Source organism: Notamacropus eugenii, chromosome 2 (genome assembly GCF_028372415.1).
Source record: "Notamacropus eugenii isolate mMacEug1 chromosome 2, mMacEug1.pri_v2, whole genome shotgun sequence".
In the NCBI taxonomy this organism is placed as follows: Eukaryota; Metazoa; Chordata; class Mammalia; order Diprotodontia; family Macropodidae; genus Notamacropus; species Notamacropus eugenii.
In genome coordinates this window covers 105,794,989-105,819,884 of record NC_092873.1, presented here as the reverse complement: position 1 = coordinate 105,819,884, position 24,896 = coordinate 105,794,989, and the positions used below count along the sequence as shown (strand labels likewise).

Sequence of the window (24,896 nt, the reverse complement as noted above, 5' to 3'; positions counted from 1 at the left end):
ACCCTGGTGACTTCTTCATGACCAGGTGAAATCTGATTCTTACTTCCCCTGAATCCTAACCTACTAAAGGCCGGGCAAGAGACTGAAAAAGGCAAAAATAAGTACAAAATATTCCATTTATACACTTTGAAAATTAAGAACAATGAACTTGAAAATAATTTAATATTTAAGTTCTATTTCATATCATATTAAGAGTTGGACTTGAACTCCAAATAGTGCAAATTATTGAATTACAATGGTTTATTTAGGTTATCTAGTCTTATTTATGTTTGGGGTATTTTGTATTTTTATAGTTATTTGTCCAATATTTTTGTTTTCTTGTATATAATTTCATTCCCTATGATTTTCCCCTTCTTTTTAAAGACAACAAACCTACTTTAATTGCAGTTATTGAAACAGCTGGCCACCACTGAGTTAGGCAATTGACAATTGTTATGTTGGGGAAAGAGTCTAAGGATTAAGAAACCTGAGTCTGTATGCCTGAAGGGCTGTGGAATCATGCTTATGTACCCTTTGATCCAACAATAGCACTGGTAGGTCTATATCCCCAAGACATCAAAAAAAGCAGGGGACGGTAAGGACAAAGAGTACAACAAAAATACCCATAGCAGCTGTTTTTTGTGCTGTCTAAGAACTGAAAATAGAGGACACTCATCAACTGGGAAGTGGCTATACTGGTATATATGATTGTGTTGGAACACTTTTATTTTGATAACTTATTTTTTCTATCTCTTATCTTTGGCTAATTTAGTTAATGGTTTATCAATTGTGTCCACCTTTTAAAAACTTACTTTATTTGATCTATTAACCCAGCTGTTTGTCGAGTGCGTTATTTTGGTTTTCAAGTCTATCCGTTTCCTCTTGGATTTTAGTAATCTCTTATTTTGTGACCATTTTGGATATATCCATTTAATGTTATTTTTAATTGCACTGTCAGCTTACTAACCATTTTCTCTTTCATCAATATAAGCATTCATGGAAATAGATTATTCTCTAATAACTGTTTAGCTTCATTCCATATATTTTGATATCTTGTAATGTTTTTGACATTATCTTTGAAGTACTTAATTTTTCATTTTTTTTGGTAATTTGTTCTTGACCCTGTCTTCCATAAACAAGTAATTTTTAGTTCAGCCTGCATCTTTTGATTACATTATTTTTTGTCATTTTTATTACAATTGTCCAGTGGTCCATGAAAGTAATGTTTAAAATTTTTGCTTTTTTATATTTTTTAATATTCTTTTCAAAAACATTCTTTATAAGCTAGAGTATGACAAATTTTTGTTAACGGCCTGTGAAGATTCGAATAGGAAATCATTTATCTAATAAACCCATTCAATTCTTACCCTAGAGCTATCAAAATTAATTTTTCCATCATTCGGTTCAATTCTGAAACTTCTTTCTATTTTACTTATACTTTTACTCAAAGTGGAGTATTCAGTTCTCCCATTAATAATGTTGTAGCAATAACATTTATTAAGCTTTCTAGAGTCTGTGCTTGGTGCTGGGGATATAAGGATCCTACTTTCAAGAAGTTTACAATCTGGAGGGGAAAGACCAAGTCCACAAGTTAACAAGGGGGAGTAAGATAAGTACAGAGACAAAGCCTAGGCAAAATTTTTTTTTTTTAAATTTAAGGAAGGACAGGTAACTTTCACTTGCAAATAGAGAGGTGGTGGAGAAGGAAATGGGGAAAGTTTCACGGAGGAGTTCTCATCTGATTTGGGTTTGGGAAAGAGGAACTTCCAAAGATGAAAATGGGAAAGTAGAGTTCATTCAAAGAATGGGAAATAATAATGGTATAAAAGTGAAGGAAGAATTAAGGGATGGAAAATAGATGAGATGAAAATAAGGGATGGAAAGTTATCTAGTTTAACAAGAATATTGACTGTATGAAGGAGAGTGGTAAGAAACAGGTTGAAATAGAGGACTGAATGTCAAACTAAAGCATTTGGGCTTGATTCTGTGGCAATGGTGAGCCACTGAAGACTTTTGAAGACAAGAGTAATATGTTCTTAATGATGATTTAGAAAGATTACATGAGCAGGGAAGGACATGTTCAAAGAAGGGGTAATCTAGAGAAGTGCTGTGTAAATTATAAAATACTATGTGAAAAGCAAAACCTAGCAAGGAACTGGAAATATGTGTACACTCCGGATGCCTCTCCCAGAATCAGGTTGCTTCATGTGTTCTTTGCAGGCTTGGGATGTTTTTTTTCTCTTCTGTCATTGGTCTGAGCCCTCACTGACCCTATTTTTAGGGCCTGTGACCAACACCTACTTCCACTTAAATGATTAACATTGATTAGGAATATTGATGTCAAAAATATAGCAAAAACAAACATACATTTTCCTCAATTCACAATCTTCCTTAAATCACCTCACCCTCAGGGGAGATTAGGCTAAAAATTTAGCTCCGTTTCTACACAAAATTGATTCTATCAAGTGCACATTCCTGTGTGAGGATGAATCTTCATGTTAGCTTTCACTAGTATGAGTACAGGAAGTTTACTTTTGCTCCTAAAGGCATTGATTCTGGTGCCTGCAAAACTTGGCCAAGAATACTTGGACACTGAGGTACCCTCCATATCCCATGATACTTCGTACTTCATACTGTTCTACTTAGAATAAAGTAGAGCAAACTCAGAAGCTAAGCGCTGAACTCCATTCCCTGGGCCAAATGACCTCAGAGGTTACTGCATGGTCTCTCAACGGACACCAAGAACAACCAGTCACCTAGATCCCCCAAGAATGACTGTAGCAAAAATGGTAGTAGTCGCTAGTGCTGCCAGGCCTTTTTGAATGCCCTTGAAATCAATAAAAAAGCCTCCCCTTCTTCACATGGTTGGCCAACTGGAACCAATTATTGAATGTCTTCACGTGCTCCACAGTCTCTCCAAGGTACTTCCCTTAGTCCTCATTCCATTTCTCCTGGAAGCAAGCTCCCTATAGTCTCTATGTGGAAAGATGCCATACTAGGTACTCTAAGAACATACTAGGTGCCCACATCAACCCCTCCTCCCATTATAGAAACAAAATGGGTGCCCACCAATTGAAGAACGACCAAACAAATTGTGATTTCTGAACATACTATAATATTGTTATGTTGTAAGAAGCAATGAATATGAAGAATCTAGAGAAACTTGAAAGGGCCATACATGGGAGATGGTAGACTATAAGGATGGAGTGAAGCATACCTCAGTCAACCAACAAATATTTCTTAAATGCCTACTGTGTACCAAGTATTATTCTAGGGACAAATGTAACCTGTGACTCAAAGCTCCTTTGTATAATACTGTCTTCATCGACAGAAATTGATTGCTCAATACTCAAATTACATTGCTGTGTGAGAGGTAGAGTTGGCAACAGCATGAGAGAGAAGAGAGATCTTGGTCTTCTGCCTTCCATATTTGAGAGAAGACATGTAACCCTAAATTTTCTTTGGGGAGAGGACCTTGAAGTAAGAGAAAGATTCTGGAAGGAGTCATTTATAGAGGAGTCAGCATCTTGATCAAATCCCCTTTTACAGCTAGCTTTACTGGAGATTTTGGAAAATTTCTCCTAGGGTAAGATCTGGAACTCTCCTACTCTTGGTTGAGCTAAGATCTCTCCCAACTGAAGAGTTTTTTCACTCTATGTACTAATTCTATGATGATATCTCTGTATACCTTCTCAGGTTTCTATTTACTATTGGCTTGGATGAATGGGTTTATTTTCTACTCACTATGTGTAGTCTTTGTGGAACTAGCATTTGGTGGAAAGAAAGCCAAGCCTTGAAAATATAGCTTGGGGGACTCCTTTCTCATTAAGTTAAAAATTATTTCCCCTAGACTAGTAATATTATAAAAATTATTTCCCCTAGACTAATAATATTATAAAAATTATTTCCCTTAGACTACTAATATTATAAAAATTATTTCCCTTAGACTAACAATAAAAGAGAGTAGATAGATATAATTCTAGCTCAGTTCCCCCTCTTTTCAGAGAAGACCAGAGAAGGTATCCTCTGCTTCCAACTTCCTGCTTCCCCTCCTGGTGGGAATCAAAGTCTTCCTTGTAGAAAGGTGGGTGGAGGAGACTCTAGAGATCTCTATTAATGTTGCTGTTGTCACCTTTAGACAGACCCATGTGAACACAAATAAATGGACAACACAAACACCTCTTACACAGACAAAAATTAAATAGTACCAGCCCTCAAAGAGGAAGTATTGTCACTGGAATCAACATATCTCTATATATCTATATCTGCATCTATGTATATGTCTGTGTACAACCGTATATGAAATAAATACAAGATGACTTCAGGGATGAGGCCCTAGCAGCTGGAGGATAAATGCATGGTCATTCATAAATAAAAGATATGATTGGTCTGTGTGTTTATTTTGCTTTTGTGTGTACTTTGTTGCAAGGGAGAATTCTGATGGGATGGAGTCACTTGTATAACACTTTGTACATACATCATAAGACAGCTGGGGTGTGGTAGTGGTGGCCAGATTTGGAAATTAGGTGAGGGAAATTATGGATATGGCTCCAAACATCAAAAACAGGGAATCCCTGGTTCTTTACCCTACCACCTCACATCTGGAACCTCTGTTTTTATTTCAAACTCCCCCCTTCTTTCTCCTTACCCGTTCACATGCACAAAACACAAAAATTCAACACACGGTGGCCATGTAATTTATTGAAAATCATTAAAATGAAAGGAAAAATCTACCTCATTTTGGAAAATTAATGAATTAAAACAAAAAGAAACATCAGCGGCCATTCACTTATATGATGAGTAGGAAGCCTCAGTAGCTTTGTGCTCCCTGTTTTCAGCAGGACAACCACGAGGACTTTGTCTTAAAGGGAAGGGAAGGAAAAGAGAACTGCATTTTTACATCTCTGTGAATTTGCAGTTCTTCGTCACTTTCCTGTCTCCTTCGTCGTGCAGCTCTTTATCCTTTCAAAGATGGTTTTGTTTCCCAGTCCTTTTTCTGAATCATCACCATCATCACTCCTCCCACCCTAACAAGAGTGTGACAACATAGGGAGAAATTTTCTAAGCCGTCCAACAACACAATAAAGCATGGGCCAATGTTAGTCCTTGAGCAAACTGTCAAAGTTCTTCATTTAGGCTCCCGGATTATAGGAAGCTGATTATTAGATAAAGGTGTTTGATGGGAATTGGGGAATACCTAGCAATTGGCTGATTGCCCTTAGTGGCTTTGAAAAGGTTAGGGACATGTGGAATGGATGCAGGATAAAGTAAGCAGAACCAGGAGAACGATTTATATCATAACACCAACAATGTAAAGGTAACAACTCTGAAAGACTAAGAATTTTGATCAATGTTTAATAGATCTTCAAGCTAGGCTGGACTGATGGTTTCCAAGAACGACTAAAGAGCCTAGGAGTTGTTTCTTGCAAGTAAGAGAAAAGAGGTCTCTTACTCCGAGATAGACTAGAATTTCTGGTGTAGAGGGAGTTGGATATATCTCTCAAAAGGATCCACAAGAGGGTTTGAGCAAGGTGGAAATGGCAGCCACAGAAGGACCCCCAACCAGGAGACAGAGACATCTCTTAGCAGGTGGAGCCCTTTCCTTTCCTTGGCTCATACTTTAGCTTACTAAGAGAATCTGGCAGACAATGACTCAATTCTTGCTTCTTTGAGAAATTGCTGGAACTAAGACAAACCTATTACATTCTCCCTCCCTTTTGTTTTCTTGCTTGGAGCTAGAGGTGAGAAAGTTAATTACTAAGGGTTGTTTGGATCTTTAAATCTTTTGCCTAGGAAGTTTTTTTTTTTAATTTTTTAACCATAGTTTGATAAAGATAATTTCAGTGGCATAATGAGTTTGAGGTTTTGCTATAAAAAGTGTGAAATAAAGTAAGAAAAAATTATGATTATTTGATAGTATTAAATTCAGCTGGCTGGAATATCATCATCCTGGGTGCTGTCCATCTCCAGAGAAAGAAGTGGTGGTCTCAATGCAGATTGAAGGTACTTAGGCTTTTTTTTTCTCTCTCTCTCTTCCTTCTTTCCTCTTCTTTTGTCTGTGTTTTCTTTCACAGCAGGACTTACATGGAAATGTGTTTTGCATGACTACATATGTCTAACCTATGTCAAATGGCTTGCCTTCTCAGTGATAGGGGTAAGGGAGGCAGGGAGAGAATTTGGAGTTAAAATTTTGAAACAAAAGTATTAAAATTGTTTTTACATGTAATTGGGAAAAATAAAATATTAAATTAAATAGGGAGAAAAATGATCATAATCCTGACTAGTCAATTAACAGATTATCTGGGAGCTCGAAGGATCTTATGAATTCTATTTACAATCTGTATTTTAAAGGTTGGGTTTTTGGGTTTTTTTAACTTTGTGGTAGAAAAGAAGCCACGTGGAACTGGCATCTTTATCCTAGACTAAAACCATCAGGAGTTATTCTCATTATCTCTAAGCTTCTCCCTCACTTCCCCCAATAAGAAAGAGGGGCAGGGGAATTAGAGACCCTCCAAGAGAAGTTCATGCTCTGAGATAACCATAGTGGCCTCTGCTGGGCACCAAATGCCATAATGAACTATGATTCCAAAGGACTCCAGAGGACTGATGACCTCTGCACCACTTAGCTTGCTGCCAGAGAGGTGATGGGTGATTTAAGCTGCAGAATGAGACATACATTTGCAGACGTGGATGGTGTGGGAATTTGTTTTGCTTGATTATGTATATCTGTTACAGAGGTTTCGTTTTTTTTTTCTTCTTTTTTTAAATGGAGGTGTTTGAGGGAGAGAAAATAAATGTTTATTAATTAAAAAATAAAAATTTTATAAGACAGGCAGCAGTTCTGAGAAAAGAGTTTTCTTTCCTTTTTTTTTTCTCTTAGAGAGGGGAGCAAGTAGGAAAGGGAATTTCACTCTCCTTTCCCCCTCATTAACAATAGTGTCTTGCTGTAGACTTGCTGCAGTGTCTCCATGGCATCTTCCCGTGGAGCAGGGAGTCCATCTGTGGAGTCCAGTCAAGTCAGTGAGGAGTCAAGAGTCTGGGGGCTGGAACTGGGATACTGGTTAGGAGATGGTAGGCCCCAGAGTTACCCTAAGTCAGGATTTCAACTGAGCCCAAATCTGGAGACAGTAGAGACCACAGCCAAACATCAGATTTTTTTTTTTTTTTTGTGGTACTGCTAAATTGTCATTTCACAGTTCACTTGAGCTCTAAAAACTCCCTCCAGAACCAGGATGTTGCTGTTGTTTTTGCAAGCTGTGTCAGGAATTTATCTCATTCCCCTCCAAGAAAGAACTTGCAGAAGCCGTGGGTGTTTATCCAACACCCAGGATCTCCGAACCTCCTGAACTCACAAGGTAGCATCTAAGACTACAAATGTCCATGCTGGGATTACTGTTTAGTCACCAAAAATCAGGGGTCTGAGATTGGCACCTGGGCTCATCCAAGCACAGCTCATACTTAGGTCACCTGGGGGTGAGGTGGGTGGTATTTCTGGAATACTCTGAACGCAGTCGGTAACCAGGAAGTGAAGAGAGCTTGGAGGGAACCTCATTTGCTTCTAAAGAGCCACTGAGTCAAAGGCTCTTCCCACTCAGTAGGCAATAGATTTGTTTTGTTTTGTTTTTCCCCATCATCCCTGAGATGGCCGTGTCCTTTAGTGCTGGCCCAAAGCAGGTAGGTACCTACATGAATGCTCCATGACCCTTGTTACACTTATGTGACTACAGCTCTACCTTCAGGTAGGGGTAGTCTTCTTAAGAAAAACCCTGTCAATCAGGGTAAGAAGCTATGAGTCCTAATTCGGGGAAGGGGAGAGAGGGAGAGAGAGGGAGAGAGAGGGAGAGAGAGGGAGAGAGAGGGAGAGAGAGGGAGAGAGAGGGAGAGAGAGGGAGAGAGAGAGAGAGAGGGGGGGGGGAGGGGGAGAGAGAGAGAGACACACAGAGAGAGAGAGAGAGACAGAGACAGAGAGAGAGAGAGACAGACAGAGAGAGACAGACAGAGAGACAGAGAGAGACAGAGACAGAGGGACAGAAGGACAGAGAGAAAGAGAGACAGAGAGAGAGAGAGACAGAGACAGAGGGACAGAAGGACAGAGAGAAAGAGAGACAGAGAGAGAGGAGAGAGAGACAGAGAAAGAGAGACAGAAAGACAGAGAGACATAGACAGAGAGACATAGACAGAGAGAGACAGAGAGACAGAGACAGAGAGACAGAGACAGAGAGAGACAGAGACACACAGAGAGAGAGACAGAGAGAGACAGAGAGAGAGACAGAGAGACAGAGAGAAAGACAGACAGAGAGACAGAGAGAGAGACAGAGAGAAAGAGCCAGAGAGAGAGAGAGACAGACAGAGAGAGACAGAGACAGAGACAGAGAGAGACAGAGAGACAGAGACAGAGACAAAGAGACAGAGAGAGAGACAGAGAGAAAGAGCCAGAGAGAGAGAGACAAAGAGACAGAGACACAGAGAGACAGAGAGAGACAGAGAGACAGAGAGAGAGACAAAGAGACAGAGAGAGACAAAGAGACAGAGACACAGAGAGACAGAGAGACAGAGAGACAGAGACAGAGAGACAGAGACAGAGAGAGAGTCAGAGAGAGACAGAGAGAGAGAGACAGAGAGACAGAGAGAGAGAGAGACAGAGAGAGAGCGACAGAGAGACAGAGAGGGAGAGAGACAGAGAGAGAGACAGAGAGACAGAGAGAGAGACAGAGAGACAGAGAGAGAGACAAAGAGACAGAGAGAGACAAAGAGACAGAGAGACAGAGAGAGAGACAGAGAGAGAGAGACAGAGAAAGAGAGAGACAGAGACACAGAGAGAGAGACAGAGAGACAGAGAGAGACAGAGAGAGAGACAGAGACAGAGACAGAGAGACAGAGAGAGACAGAGAGAGAGAGACAGAGACAGAGAGAGAGAGACAGAGAGACAGAGAGCGAGCATGAATGGTGTAACTCCACAGGACATGCTGCAGTGCTAGGGAGGAGCCAGTACCCCAAGACGTTCCTTAACTCTCAATGTCTGTACCCCTATATGCTTCCAAAAGCGGACTTTATTTTATTGAATTAAGATTTCTTCCCTTTTCTCTTGAATATTCTTTCATCTAACCTAAGCTCTCTAGCTTCCCCAGTTACTATTTTACTCACTTTGCTAAATGTTTCCTTAACTTTTGTGTAGTAAGTGTTTGGTGGGAGGGCAGCAAATCTTACTGGGGTGAACTTGCTCCCCACAGATCTAGGGCAGAACTACTTCCCTCTGTTCCAAAATGATGAGGAGAACCCACTTCTGAACCCCCAAAAATAGTTGTACTCCTAGACTGAAAACATCTGATGTGTATCATAGATATGATTCCAAGCACAAGATTCCTCTTGAAGTTAGAAGATTGAGGGAATGATTGCCCAGCCATGGCTGTCTTCCTACTCCCCACAAATGAGGAATTCTAGTTTCTCTGAGACTTGTCCAGTCTGTAAACCCAGCTACCTCTTATGTTCCTGGTTATTGTTATATTTATACACGTCTCTCCCTCTGAAAGAATGTAAGTTCTCTGAAGGCAAAGACTATGGCATTTTTGTCACCATATCCCCAGTGCCTGGTACCTAGAAGGTGTTTAATAAATGCTTGCTGGTTGATTCCTGTTATGTGCCTTTGACCCTTTGTATTCCAGGAAATGTACCACCATCTCCTCTACAAGGAAGCAAGAATGAAACCAAGGGCGTGGTGTCTCTGAAGCCAAGGGAAGAGAAAGTACATAACAGGCATGCCTAACAATGTGAAAGGCTTCAGAGAGATCCAGGCTCACAAAAAAGACCACTGGATTTGGTGATTAGGAGGTGGTCAGGGCTTCATTAGAGTCAGGAAGGGAGAAGCCAGATTGTAAAGCGTTGAGGAGAGTGGATAATGAAGGAATACAGAATTTAAAGTGGAAAGGGACCTTAGAGATCATCTAGCCTGAAATCCCTCATTTCACAGATGAGGAAACTGAGGCCCAATGAGGAATGTGACTTCCTTAAGGTCACAAAGATGGTAAGAAACAGAAGTCTTCTAATATCAAATCTAGTGCTTTCCCCAATGTCCTGTATACCTTGCTGCTTCTAGCACTGACCTCTCTTTCAGGAAGTTTATGGTGAAGGGGAGGAAAGAGTCATATGAGTTCTGGGACAGCTGCGAGAGGGAACAAGGTGTGTGTGTAGGGGAAGGATGTCTCAGTGGTGGCAGGTCTTCTGGCTCACACCTGGATTCTGAGGTTGACCTGGACTGGGATTAGAAAAGTATTGTCAGCTCAAGTTGTCTGGACAGTTACTAAGAGTCAGGCACTATGCTGAACCCTGGGGATACAAAGAAAGGCAAAAATAGACTTGGTCTCAATCAGGAGCTCACAATCTAATGGGACAAGACAACATGCCAACAGCTATGTTTAAACAAGATTTACTTAGGATAAGTTGGAGAGAATCACAGAGGGAAGACACTAACACTAAGGAGGACCAGTAAAGGCTTCTTGTAGAAGGTGGGACTTTAGCTGAGACTTGAAGGAAGCCAGGAGGTGGAGATGAGGAGGGGAGAGAATTCTAGGCAATGGGGACAGCCAATGAAAATGAATGGAGTTGGGAGACAGAGTGTCTTGAGCAAAGAATAATAATAATTAATAATAACAGCAGCAATAATTAATATTTCCCTTAGACATATGCAGATATATGTATAATATAATAGCTAACATGGTGCCTACTAAAGTTCCAGGTACTGTGCTAAGTAATTTACAATGATTATACCACTTGATTCTCACAATAACTCTGAGAGGTAGCTGGTATCATTATCCCCATTTTACATGAGGAAACTGAGGCAAATGGGTTAAATGACTTGCCCAAGGCCACATAGCTAGTAAGTATCTAAAGCTGAGTTTGAATTCAGATTTTCCTGACTCGTTAATAGGAGAGACCTGGATTTAAATCTCATTTCAGACATTTATCAGTTATACAAACTTGGGCAAGGTTTTTTCTAAGCCTCAGCACTTTTATCTGTAAAATGGGGGCATCCTACCTCCTGGGCTAACCTAACCTATAGGATGTGTAGGACTTTACACAAATATAAACAACCATGACGATGATGATATCCAGCCACTAGATTAGGAAGCCTGCAGAGTAGGGACTTAGTCTTGAACCTGTTTCTGGTGATCCTGATGTACTATATGAGTTTTGCTAGCCAAACAAACAAACAAAATTATCACAAAAGCAAAAAAAAAAAAAATCCCACAGAAGTGGTTTTTTTTTTTATCATATGAGAAATTAAAAGGATTCCTACCTATTCTCCCACATCCAAATACTGATATACATAAGTAATGACAAAATAGAAATCATTGGGATGTATCTTGTGGAACAGTGTGGTATATTAGAGAAGGTGATGGATTTGCGGTCAGTTTGGGTTTGAATTTCAGCTCTTCTTCTTACTATCTGTATAGCCTTCAGCAAGTTGATTGAAGGAATTAGGTGCTCAAGGAGAAGGAAGACTCTGGAGGTATATGACAGCTATGTTCTAAAATCTGAAGGCTTGTCAGGTGGAGGACGGATCAGGCTGGTTTTCTTTGACTCTAGAGGGTAGGACCAGGGGCACGGCTGCACGTTCCCAAGAGGCTTGATGTCAGGAAAAACTTTCTAACAAGCAGAGCTGGCCAAAAGTGGAATGGGCTACTACAGGAGGTGATGGATTCCGATTCTTTGGAGATTTTTAAGAGACTGAATGACCACTTGTCAGATCTATAAGGGTGGGGATTCTTTTTGTATATAGATCAGACTAGATGGTGGCTAAAGTCCCTTCTAACTGTGATTCTGTAAAGTCCAGTCTCTGGACTGCAGCAGTCCCTTCTGTAAGACAAGGGGCTGGACTAGATGATTTCTAAACTCCTTAAATAGGAGCAGCTAGGTAGATAGAGTGCTGGACCTGGAGTCAGGAAAACCTGAGTTGACATCTGGCCTCAGATACTTACAAGCTGCGTGACCCTGTCACTGTACCCTGTTTTCCTCAGTTTCCTCATCTGTAAAATGAGCTGGAGAAGGAAAAAACAAACCGCACCAGAATCTTTGCCAAATGGGGTCCAACAGTCAGACATGACTGAACAACACAGCTCTTCAAAGCGCTACACAAGCATGAAAGATTACTGTCTGGATGCGGTGGAAACAGTGCTGCTTTGGACTCAGAGGATCTAAGCTGTACTTCTGACATCATCTCTTACCACCTGTGTGATCTTGGGCAAGTGACCTCAGTTTCTTCATCTGTAAAATGTGGGGGAGTGTGTTGGATGGCCTGTGAGGTTATGTAAGTCTAAGGGCTTCTGATCATTTCTATCCTGGACATTCTGGGTCATTACTCACTGAATGGGCGTTACCTCACTCAAAGTGAGGACCTCATAAGACCTTAGCCTAAAGGGCCAAGGTCTCCCAGTGCATCCTGGGTCATCTCCAGTCATCCTGATGAATATCTGGTCACTGGATCCAGATGGCTCTGGAGGAGAAGTGAGGCTGGTGACCTGCACAGCCCTCCCTCACTCAAAGCAAAGTCAAGTGCAAGCCACATCATCGTCTTGACGTCATGGTCCTCTTCCAGAACAAATCTGTCCTTGACATTCTGATCCTGATTGTGCGCCCCCCTCCGGGCTGACTTGGTAGGGCCCATGAAGCTATCCTAGGATCATTTCTGTGCTCGACGTTCTGATTCTGATTGTGCGCCCCCCTCCCGGGCTGACTTGGTAGGGCCCATGAAGCTATCCTAGGATCATTTCTGTGCTCGACGTTCTGATTCTGATTGTGCGCCCCCCTCCCGGGCTGACTTGGTAGGGCCCATGAAGCTATCCTAGGATCATTTCTGTGCTCGACGTTCTGATTCTGATTGTGCGCCCCCCTCCCGGGCTGACTTGGTAGGGCCCATGAAGCTATCCTAGGATCATTTTTCTATATGCTTGACATTCTGATGGTGCACCCCCCTCCCGGGCTGACTTGGTAGGGCCCAGCTCCTCTCTCCTAGAGGGTCACCAGTTCTTTTCCGGCTTCCCAAATCGGAAGTGGGCGCCTCTCGCGCCCTCTCCGGCCCGCTTTGCCTTCTTTGTGCCCGGGTGTAGCCGCACCCTACCGCGGAGGCCAGTGTGCACGGGACGGGGTGGGCCAGCCCTGTCTCCTTTTAGAACGAGGCCGTGTTCTCCGGGACCGAGGGCCCCTTGGCAGCAGAACGGGCCTGGGAGGCCACTGACTGCACCAACCGCAGATGCAGCCCGGACTGACGGGAGGGGAGGCCCCGGAGCCCGGCCCGTTGGGAAGGGAGGATCCGGGGCCCGGCCCGGAGCGGGGGGAGGACCCGTCCCCTGGCCTCGCTGTCGTGGATGCGCTGAGGCCCCGTGTCCCTGGGCCGCCGGCCCGCGAGGCGGAGGAGGGCGGCCTGAGCCCCCTCGGAGGAGCAGTCGGGGCACCGGAGCCGCGCCGCCCCGAGGCTGAGCTGGAGGGGCCAGCCCGGCCCTGCGCCCCGGACCAGAGCCTGGCCGCCCCCGGGGGTCCGGTGCTGCCGGAGGAGGGGGAGGCCCCGGAGCCGGGCCGGGCCGTGTCTCTCCCGGAGATTCTGCGGCTGGTTCAGCAAGGCCAGGGCATTCCCGGGCTGGAGAAGCTGCACATCACGGCCACCTGCAGGGAGCCCACCGCATCGCGGATCCCCCGGAGACCCAAGCCTTGGGAGAGCCCCGCCGTGCCCTCGCCCTAGAACCCGGACCGGGTCGGGGGAGAGCCCTTGTGGATCGGGCCTCCGCAGTCACCTGTTCGTCCTTCCGGGGCATTAGGTGAACGCGAAGGGCGCAGGACTTAGCTAAGAGCCGTGGGTTGGAGCCGCCTCAGCTACGCAAACGAGTGCACTTCGGAGCCGGTTTCCTCCACACGGCAAGCTAGGACGCGCTTGCACGTACCTGCCTCCGAGGGGACGGGGAGGGAAGCGCTTGGAGAATTTAAAAGGACCGCAGAGGTGCGCCACGGCTACCAGGACCGAGGACAGCTGCTGGAGGCAATGAATTTGAATACTATGAAAAAAATGCTTTACAAAGCTAGCGCCGTGGCAACTTTTGGCAACAGGAGGTGAGGATTTCTGTAAATTTCTCAAGCCTTTCAAAGTACATAGCATCCATAGTGCAAGATACAAACACGTTTTAAAGCCGGTGTTGACGTGAAAATCCACAACTTGACTTTCAAGAGCTTGCCAACCAGCAGTCTTGGCCATTTCCGAATGGAGTTTACAGTGTGGTTGTGAGATTATAAATAAAAGTGGTATACTTAACCTACTGTCTGTTCCCTCGTTTCAGTCATGTACGACTTTCCCTGATCCTATTTGGGGTTTTCTTGGCAAAGATACTGGAGAAACCTGTTTTGTGTTGCTTCATATTTGCTCATGATTTTTAGCAAAAAAGGAATATGGACAGAAGACCTGTGTTCAAACCTTAGCTTTGCTTCTTAGCTTCTTCTGTCTACGAAATCACAATTTCTATGAATCAGGTTTATTGTAAAATGACAATTGTGAGGCATATTCTCTAAGCCTTCCAATTTCAACTGTCAGGAAATTCTCAAAGTGCGAAACTTGTCAGGTGCCTGGGCATATGGCAGCCCTACAGAAATGGGAACAATTTTCAAAGGTTCCGACTTCCAATTTCAAAACCAGACTCTCCTTAGCTGTGTAACCCTGAGCAAGTCATAACTTCCAAATGCTTCATTTTCCTCACCCATAAAATAGTGGCACATGAACGGAATAAATAATTCAGTAGTTTGGCAAGTTTTAAATGTGCACTTCAGGAACTGGTAGTACAAAAGACATGCTTTTACCTATTTAAATAGCTTTAATATAGTCTTTAAGTTTGTTTGGCCTAGAGGCCGATGGACTACCCGAGCCTTCTTACCTGTCGTCCAGGTCTTCGGTGATCAGCCGGATTTACGTGTTGAGAGAAGAGACTTTCCAGAGTCGAACAAGGGTTAGGCTTTATTCAGGGTCTTAGTTACATGTGCAGGGTGAATTAGAGAGGAATCCTCCTCCTCCCAAAGGACAAGGATCACACAGTAAGAGGATGGGAGCGGAAGGGGGGGAGGGACCCTCTTCCCCCTAAGGGCCCCTCAGTGCAAAGGAACGCCTTCAGGCTTTCCTGTCCCTACTTAAGCTCTGCCAGCTGCATAGTTTGCACGTGAATACCGTGCCTGCTCTCAGCCCCTAGCTAGTCAACAACAGGTGTGCTCAGACCACAGGCCAATCTCAAGGGTGGGATGCTCTCCCCAGCAAGTTTCCCACTGGGAAGAGGTGGAAATACACAAGATAGCCTGTTTCTCACCTCAATCCCCAGCTGTTCCCTGGGGGGCCTCATGAGAACTCTAAGATTTAGAGGTCCTCACTTTTACCTGCCCGAGACTGTCCTCATGAAACTGAGCTTACACCCCTAACATAAGTTGATGACATTTGAAAGACAGAAGCCCTAACAAAAATATGCCAGTGAAGACAGTTCCCAGGACATAGAGTAACCTGGGAAAAGGGAATCCTTGGCTAGTTTCCCCACTTAGTCAAATCATGTTACAAAATTAGCACAAACCTACTCAGTTTTCCAGAGGACTTCAAAAGAGTCTCCAAAATTTCATGATTGCTTCTTTTTTTTATTGAAAAGCAGCAAGTGGTGGAACTCACAGAAAAACACAATGTATTTGTCACCAGACTTCACTAAATGCCAACCTAGTGAAGAATTCTGCTGCTTCATATTTCTCAAGTGCCAAAGAAGTCTGCTCTGCATCTTAAATAGTGTCAGAAAAAGTGAGATGGATTCAAGGGGTAACAGCTGCCTAGTAAGAAGAGGGGAAAAGTTCCTATCATGTTCTCAAGACAAGATCCAGTGAGAGAACAGCTATAAAGTGGTCCTCACATAAGCTATCAATAAGTGTTTGTTTTGTCTTCTCCCTCCGGGTCACACAGAGGTGGGTATACTTACTGACTTAGACCGTATGTGAAATCTTGGCCGAAACCTCTACCTGTTGTGTTGTGTTGTAGATGATGCTCAACTTGGGATCAGGAAGACCTGGGTTTGAATTCTGCCTTAGACATTTTCTAGCCATGTGACCCCGGGCAAGTTACTTCAATTCTCTGAGACATATTTCTCTTTGTATAACAGGGCTTAAGGAACATTTACTCCAGAGGATTGTTGTGGGGATTAAATGACAGATTCTAAGTACAATGTTTTGCAAACTTTAAAGTGTCAGCTATTATTATTATTATTACTACCCCTTGTAGATACTTTTAATAATTTTTCATTACCTTAGATTGTGAGGAAAAGGGGAAGACCACAAAAGAAGGGTAATGAAAAGCAGTCAGAGTAAATTTGATTCAAAATGACATAAATTTGATTCATAATTGGCTACGTTAATGGCAGACTACAGTCAATATCTCTACTTTAATGGCAAGAAGCAATGAGACCTGGTGTACAGGGATGGTATCAGAGAGGTGCTGAAGCATGGGAAGCCCACTAACATCCACTGCTAGTCAGGACCCCATGAGTCATATAAGGTATCGTTAAAAACACAGAGTCCCAGAGATGATGGCCCATTATATTTGAAAGTCATTTCAAAATTCAGATCAAGTCCCATTGTCTTGTTCCAAGTGAAGAGCAGAGTGACAAAGTGTATTTTACAACATTTCACCCTTGGAGTAGAGAACCACATATGGCTGACAACTGCTTGCTCTCTAGATGGGAGGTCACCATGAAAAAACTGGGATGGCTTGAATCTAGCTTCCAATTCCGGAATATGAAGTACAGCCACTCCTCTTCGCTGGTCATGAAACTTTAATCTAAGATGAAAGGATAAACCAATATGGTTTTTTCCTTGACGAAAAGTATAGAAGGTGGAAAAGTACCTTCTACATAGGTGACACTCTTTTTCCTATCTCATTAGTTTCCGGAGAAAGTTCCAGCAGAAAAGAAATCTTCTTTGAAGATACTGGATATAAACTCAGAAAAGATATAAATCTTCTGAGATCCTAAAGAAAAAAAGTAACAATTAATAGGAGTTTATAGCAACCCATGTACACTCAAATTATCAGGTAGTCTCAAGAATCAAAATAGGAAGGACTGCCTCTTCAAAAACCAACACAGTGTACAGTACTAGGAGAAACATTCACTTTGCAGCTGGAATTCCTGGCCTCAAATTCTGACTTGAACCTCTCTGACCTCCTCAGTTTCTTCAACTATAAAATGAAACGGGTGGGAGGTGGGGGAAGGGCTGGAGAAGGAAAGAATGAAATTAGATGCCATCCAAACCCCTTCAAGCCCCCTAAAACCAAACCAAATCAAACATCATCTGAGTTTAACACACTTCCTCCACACAGACTTATCTTACATCAGTACAGAGAGATTACTGAGAACAGAAACAAGACTCCTATTCTGGTTTGAAAGATTTCAAGACAGCAACACACTTTGAATGCATAGTCACAGGTCAACTTAAGGTCACTGTATTGGAGTGGAGCTGACAATCCCATATGTACCAACTACAAAGTTTGGACTCTTATACAACAGTAGCTAAATGTTTACTAATGTTTCCTCTCTTTTGGTAGATGCCACAATAGGGCTCTAAAGCCCTTCAGGAACAAGTCCTTTCTTACCTGGGCCTAGTTCAGCTGCCGAATGATCTGATTGATGTTTTCACCTCGGTAGCCAGGTTTGCCCATTTCCTTGAGAAAGCCCACTCTATTTTTGGCAGCATGGCGGGCCACCGACAGGGGGAAAGGACACAGGAACCTGGAGACCTGAAAGAAATGTTCTCCAACTGAGCAGATTTCATGGATGACATCTTCCAGGCAAATGATACCGAACTTCCCTGAAAAAACACACCAGCTTCAATTAGCACCAAGTTCCACTGAGCCTCTGCTTTGTTAAAGCTTTTGTCTCTTATTCTTTCTACCTTCAATTTTTACGCATCTGCTCTCTCTCACCTCCACTATCACAAGAAATAGATGCCTATGATTAATTCTCACCTAGACGCTCCTCAATCAAAGTGTTATCTGTTAGAGAAACTTTCTTATTATTTATCCTGGCTTGTCCTCGTTTCAGAATGAGCTCACGGACAGATTTTATGTTAGGGTATCTGTGAAAAGAAGGAAAAAAGAGCAAGCTGTTAATTATAGAGGTAAATGAGACATAATACGATAAATGCAATGAAGATGCTCTAGCAATCCTGTCCCCATCCCACCCCACGAGCTTGGATGGCACAAATTGGGAGCTAAACAGGACAGCAATGTCTTCTGGAACCTTAAAGAGGTCAGTGGAAAATTTCATTACATACAGTTGGCCTTATTTTTAAGTTATGAGTTTCAGCATCAAATCTATTACAAACATTTTTACACTTGACATGCTATGATCACCAATGCCTCATAAAGGCACAGAATTTTTCTCTAGGGGAAAAAAATACTCTTTTTGGTTACTCAGTCCAGGCCTCTTAAATACCTTAATTCATGCTTAATCCCCTTCTGTGAATTATCCTTTAGCTAAATAGGATAGGGATTCTTCCTTCTTATGCTTTGAGCATAAGCAAATTAAAAAGGTTTTTAATTTGACTTTCATGTACACTAGTAGCTGCTTCACAGGATGGATGTTGGTGCCTCAGACTATGTGAGTTTCTGTTTTTCTTTTGGGGAAAAAACTCATTCCCCTCTACCAGAAAAGTTACCCCTTGCAAAGTCTGTTTCCTTGATTGAGCAAACCTCCTCCTACCCAATTCCCATAGTGTAATTTAGTCACATTTTAATGTTGCCACCTTCAATCTTGAACCTTTCAGCACATATTAACTATCTCCTGAAATATACCAGTCAAACACTCAGTGGTACAGAGTAGGGGATACATGTAAGTCCGTCCTCCCTTACTCAAAGTTAAGGGAAAAAAAAAAAAAAAGAAAAAAACCAAAAAATCCCCATATACCTTATTTTCTGCATAGCCTCCAGCTAATTTCGTGCTCTGTCCCCCTCCCTGAATCACACACTCAGAATTTCTGACAGTCAATAATATCTCTTCCTCAAACAGTAAAATGGGCTCTAACTAACAAGACTACCAGGTTTTTTCTCTATGTCTTTCCTCTCACTCAGTTTAAATCCCTTCTCCCTTACATCTAATTCACAATACCTGTCCCTGTCTTGGCTCCCCATTCCCTCTCCCCAACCCCATAAGGTTACCAAGAACTCATCACTCACCCCCAAGCTACATAAGGCTCTATAATGCGAAGTTTCTTTAAGGAAGCTGGGGTCATTTTAACAAAGACGCCACTATAAATTTTCTTCAGACGAAGTTCCTCTATTGTCTTTGTCACCTGGTTACTCACTCCATTAATCCTGATAAAAGATAGTACAGAAATTAATCTCCTGTGTACAGACAATACTAGGCCTTGGAAAGACTTTGGAAAAATTAGCTCTTCCCTGCTGAGCAACAAGATTTTCCCCCCAGAAGCTGAAAGGTCTACTTTTCAAACTGTTCTCAGAAACCCAACAAGGAAGAACTGACAGAGGAAAGCAGAGGAACAATAGTAAAAGCTAGCATTTATTTAACTTAAGTGCTTTATAGCCCAAAACTATGCTCAGTCCTTTAGAGAATTTCAAGTTCCTAGGTTCTACTTTAATCTTGTGGCTACCTGAGGTTTTTGAACAGAGGAATTACATGAAACAAATCACTGTTTCAGGAATATCTGACAGTATTGTGTAGTAAAAATTGGAGGCAGCCTTAATATTGTTTCTACCTCAAAGGACTTCAGAGCCTGTGAGTTTTTCTTTTCTTGCTGATTCCTAGAAGTAGCTGAGGTGGGAGGGGGAAGGAGTAGAAAAGGGTGAGAAGCTTTAACCTCCTTCCATTCTAAAGGTGTTATGTTATCATTAGAGCTGACTAAATTTTCTAAGGACTTTTATAGTAATAAAGGAGTGAATTCTATAGTCCTTATTTAAGAAACACAAGTAGCTCCTTGTGGAATGTTATATTGAGGTTTATAGATACAGACTGCATTAGGTGAAATGCCTCTTCCAACTTTCAGTTTTGTCATTCTGAGACCAACAGGAGTTTTGGTGGCAAGAAATTAAAAAGCTTTCACTGTCATTATAAGTAGTTTTGGAGTCCGGTGATCTCTCTGTATGTGCAAGTATCCTTGTTTGAATAAGGTGGTTCAATCTGAACAATACTTTCCAAAAGCATTTTTGGAACTGATATTTCTCTCACACTAAACAGATAATCAGTTGTAAACGGGTAAGTGATCCCAATCTCTAGTATCACCTGAGTCTGCTGGACAGTTTACTTAGATGTCCTTATGTCACCTCAAATGCAACATGGTTAAAGCTCAATTCTTTATCACCCTGCTTTCCAGTCTCAGAATCATAAGATATAAGAACTGGAAGAGACTCAAAGATGTAATCTAGTCCTCCCTTACACAAAGGCTTTCTCTTTGTTTTCCTGACCACACTAGTGTTTTGACTCATGACCCAACCTGTTCAGAATACCTCCCAACAATGCTTGGATGCCCTAAGCCTTCTCTGAAAGATCTCTTGTGAACCCTCACAGTAATCAATCTCTGTATTTTCTCTTCTACTGCAATCTCTATTACTTTTGTCCTATTACACCATGTCTCAGGATTTACATGTTAGGTTCTCAATCAAACTTTGCTGACTAGATGTACAAAGTCTGCCAATCAGACCCTGTGTGAAAGCAAAGTATAGTGGAAAGGTCATGGCAGTTACAAGGTCTGGCCTCTACTCAAAATTCTACCACTTCCTACTTTTGGGACTTTGGGCAAGTGATTTAACTTCTCTAAGTCTTGGTTCTTCATCTATAAAATAAAGGACAAAACATAAACATAAGATTCCTTCTTGTTCTAAGATCATATATTTCAAGGAAAATCCAAAATCTCTGGCAATCAATCAGTGAGTCTTTGGAATGCAGTAGCTGCTTCCCCCTCCCCCAACCTGTTCAAATCTTTTTTTTAGTAAACAGTCATGGTCCATCTATTAATTAAAGAATCGTTAGCACTCAAGGCTAGTATGCAGAGGAGAGATAAAAAGAAAGGGCCATACTGACAATATTAAGCTCAGTTGTGAGGCTAGTTTAGAAGACAGAACCTTATTTAAGTACCTGATATGAGTCTGGCAAGTCTGCTATGAACTAGGAACAGCAGGACTCACTGACCTGCCTGACCCTGGCAGGGGGTCTCAGAACCTTCACATGGCTAATGCCACTCCTATGGAGGCTCACCTTTCCATCCGGAACACAAAGGCCAGACGATGTTCATCCTTCAGCACATAGCACCCAGGCTTCGAATCCAGGCGCCTGAGACGAACTACATCACGGGCGATCCTGTGGGATTCATGGACAAAAGATTCCAGACGCCTGAATTTGAGCTGACTCCCTTTCTTTTGCTGAGAGGAGACAAAAGTGGAAATATTTATAGGTCTACAATCTAATCACCTTTACTTTCGAGAACCTAATTTAGTTACTATTAGTCATCATGTGTTGTCAGTGTTATAATGGCGAGAACAAATATATCTATCCTGTTTTACAGGTGAAAAAAGTGAGGTCCCAAGTAACTTACAGTCAAGAGACCCAGGACAAAAGTAGGAAGAAAAATCAACAAACACACACAAAACATCCTCGGGACCTAGATTTCTAGTACTGAGCAGAGGACAATAAAAAATTTAGCATGTACTCATTTAGAAAAACAAAAACAAATAAACACTGTTTTCCCGGAGCCTGGCATAAGCACAGAACATTATTCTGGCCACCAGGGTTTTTCATCCTCAAACATTTATTGCACATCTGCTGCACCGGCGTTTATGACTGAGAAAGACCAGATGCATTAAACAACTGAATAGAAAAATTGCTCAAAATACCTTGTGCTCAAGGATGAAAAGAGGGCATTGAGTTATCTTAGCAAGCATTCCTAGAAACAAAGACTTTTAATAGAAAACTAAACAAGTATTTTGACCCAGGCCACTTGGTAAAGGCTAGAGGTAGTTTAATATTCTAATCTGAAACACGGTTATGTCTAAAACTTTTCTGATAGCTACCATTTCACTCCAACCCTATCTTTAAACTCCCACCCTGTCAATTCAAATACAACACTGTCTTCTCACAAGGCTTTATTAAATACTAGGTATTGTAACATACAAAGACAAAACTGAAGCAGCCCTCTCTCCTCTCTCCCTCTCAAGAAGCCCTCATTTTTTTGGAAATTACACTTATTAAAGAACTGTTTCCAACTTCATTTTCAATCAGTGTTTTTGTGTGCAACCTTTAAGATACCTGATAGCAACGACAGTTTTTCTTTTGTGTGTGTTCCAGGGCCTAAAGCATCTCCCATAGGGCTTTACAAACAGCAGGTGCTCAAAACATGCTCATTAATGGAAAGAAAATGTAAGTAAAATATGGACTACAGAATCTGCATATTAAATGAAATAACCAATAAGGTTTAAAGGATAGTAATAATAATTCTGACAACTATACAGGGCTTTACAACGTGCAAAACCTTTTAAATACTTGACCTTATTTGTGCCTCACAACAACACTGGGAAGCAGGTACTTTTAGTGTTATTACCCCATTTTACAGGTAAGGAAACTGAGATTTCAAAAGATTGATATGTCCCAAGTTACCCTGATACTGCCAGGCCTCCTTCACTCCAAGTCCAGCACCTTATCCAATTTCACCACACAGCCCCCCATCAAGACAGCACAGAGCACAGAATGCTTGGCCACCTCCCTTTGTCTGAAGTCCTTACCTTTCTCTTTTCCAAAAGAGCTAGCTTAGCCTGAGTTGCTTTGAGTGCTTGGTAAGCTTTCCTCTTCTTCAAGAGGTTCTCTGGAACCAAAGGAATCTTTTTTCTGGGCCTAGTTTAGAAAACAATGAGTATAACATAATAGAGGTAGTTTGTAGTTGAGCGGATTCTTTTTTACAGTTTATTTTTGCTCAGGCAGTTTCCCAAATGGAATGCCCCTTCCCCATTTCTTTCCTAGTTGAGTTTCTATTAATCTTTAAAAGCCAAATTCAAACAAATAAACACAAAAACACCACAAAACTTTTCCAGCTTCCCTCCCTCAAATCTCACTTTGTTTTGCATTTTCCTAATGTACTTATCATGCCCTGTATGATATTTTTATTACTATTATTATTATATTACTATTTAACTAAAAATAGTAAATACTAAATGTTTCTCTTTTCCGGAGTCTTTCCCTCCCAGTTTGATTTTTTTTTTTAATTAAAGGGGCCACCCCTTGAGTAACTCCTTAAAGAAGCCTCTTCATTAAATGGGTGTATCTGACTCTAAGTGAGAATGCATCCTGGGCCATCTCCAGTCATCCTGGACCCAGAAGGCTCAGGAGGAGAGGGTAGGTGGGTGCCCTTGCACAGCCTCCCTCAAACCCAAGTCAAGCGCAAGTCACGTCTCCATCTGGAGGTCATGGTCCTCGGTGGGAAGGAAGCACAAACACAAGAGTGCCTTTCCCTGAGGGCCCAGGCCCAACAACAGGAAGAACTACCATTTAAATAGTGAAGTCCCTTGGCAGAGGGGCTGTGACAGAAGCTCCCCCGGCAGGCTCAGTTAAGGGGCGCGGGCTTCCGCGTTTACACCTTTGATTTTCACAGCACACCTACGAAGGAGGTGCTGGCTACAATGAACTCCGTTTTACACACGAGGAAACGGAGGCTGGGAGACTGTGCTTTGCCCAGGGCCATACACCGGAAATCCAGATAGAAAGGGGGGCCAGTCCCGGCTTCCGGAAGCTAGGGGAACCCCACCGAGAACACCCACGCCCCAAAGAGAGGCGCGGGGGGCGGCCGCGTCTCGAAGCGCTCCGAGAGAGAAGCCCCCCAGCTCCCCGCCAGGCCGCGTCTCGGCCCTGCGGCTCATTTCCTTTTCCAAAGCCTCCCCGCCCCGCGGCTGCGGGGGGCCGACACTACCCCAAGGCGGGCTGCTCCCGCTGCCCCTCCCCAAACCAGACAACGCAGCACTCGGGCTCGCCGGCCGCCGCACTCACCCCCCGGCCCCGCCACAGCCCCCCGCTATCCCCGCCCCAGGCACTCCGGAGCTTTCGTTCAGGCGCTCGGGTCAAGGGGAGGAGGGGACCGGGCCAAGCCCGAGGCCAGGCCCGCAGAGACCCGGGCCCCAGAGCGGGTGAGAAGACACCCCGACCACACCAGGGACTCCCAGCACGACCCCGAAAGAATCCATCCTCTCCCGCCCCCTGACAAAACCCCAAACCCGCGGATGTTGGCGGATGCTCCGCACACAACTAACAGCCCACACTCACTCGGGTTCCGCCATCTTTCCCGCGTCCTCGCCTGAGCGTGCTCAGCTGCACGCCCTTCCGTAAAGAGATGCCCGCGCTGACTCTTCTAGGCCAATTCGACCATAGAGTTGGTCTACTCTAACCGGGGGCTGGAGAGATCCCAGCCTCTGGACTGACAAGGAGGGCAGCGGGGTGGGCACCCAGATCCTTCTCCCGGGGAAGGTACTAAATCTCCTTTCTCACTGTCCTGCGCCTTCTTCCAAACCGAGCAGGGGGAGGCAAACTACATTTCCCATGTGGCAGAGCAGGTTTGCAGGCGGTACCCGGAAGACAAGAGTCTGTAAACACTCAGACCCTTTCAACACAGCACTGGTCTAGCGGCGGAGTTGTCGGAGTCCATGACAAACTACACTTCCCACAATTCCAGTTGGCTAATGGCTACGTCACTTCCTGCGTTGTTGGGTTCCCTCCCCTTCTCTTCGCTTCCCCCTCCTAAGTTTCTGGGTTTGTTCTGTGTTCCGGTTTGTGTGATAAAGACCACAGAAAACCTGTTTAGGAATCCCCCTTGTTCTGGATCTGAGCGGACCGATGATTGTTATTAGAGAAGCCGTTTGGGCGCAGGGTAAAGAGCCT

General features: G+C 43.1%; 2 protein-coding genes across 2 annotated transcripts; one reads left to right on the top strand and one right to left on the bottom strand.

The window, feature by feature from the left end:
* The first annotated feature begins 13,007 nt into the window (after nucleotides 1–13,007).
* On the top strand, nucleotides 13,008–14,280 carry PEX39 (peroxisomal biogenesis factor 39). The gene has a single exon (XM_072642187.1). It carries the CDS (start codon nucleotides 13,226–13,228, stop codon nucleotides 13,709–13,711), a length of 486 nt encoding a protein of 161 aa, XP_072498288.1. The 5' UTR covers nucleotides 13,008–13,225; the 3' UTR covers nucleotides 13,712–14,280.
* Nucleotides 14,281–16,396: 2,116 nt separating this feature from the next.
* On the bottom strand, nucleotides 16,397–24,688 carry RPL7L1 (ribosomal protein L7 like 1). The gene is made up of 7 exons (XM_072642185.1): nucleotides 24,285–24,688; nucleotides 22,757–22,865; nucleotides 21,237–21,400; nucleotides 19,202–19,339; nucleotides 17,993–18,102; nucleotides 17,621–17,835; nucleotides 16,397–16,999 (listed from the first exon to the last, which is right to left on the bottom strand). The coding sequence occupies exons 1-6, from the start codon at nucleotides 24,296–24,298 to the stop codon at nucleotides 17,627–17,629; spliced, it is 744 nt and encodes a 247-aa protein (XP_072498286.1). The 5' UTR covers nucleotides 24,299–24,688; the 3' UTR covers nucleotides 16,397–16,999; nucleotides 17,621–17,626.
* Between the last annotated feature and the right edge of the window lie 208 nt (nucleotides 24,689–24,896).

What these genes read in the sequence shown, in the direction of transcription:
- PEX39 (XM_072642187.1), top strand. Translation starts at nt 13,226, where the DNA reads ATGCAGCCCGGACTGACGGGAGGGGAGGCCCCGGAGCCCGGCCCGTTG.
- RPL7L1 (XM_072642185.1), bottom strand. An exon ending in TTTGTGTTCCGGATGGAAAG is followed by an intron (nt 19,340 to 21,236) that starts GTGAGCCTCCAT and finishes ATCTTTTATCAG; the next exon opens with GATTAATGGAGTGAGTAACC. An exon ending in GAGCCTTATGTAGCTTGGGG is followed by an intron (nt 18,103 to 19,201) that starts GTGAGTGATGAG and finishes TTCTTTTCACAG; the next exon opens with ATACCCTAACATAAAATCTG.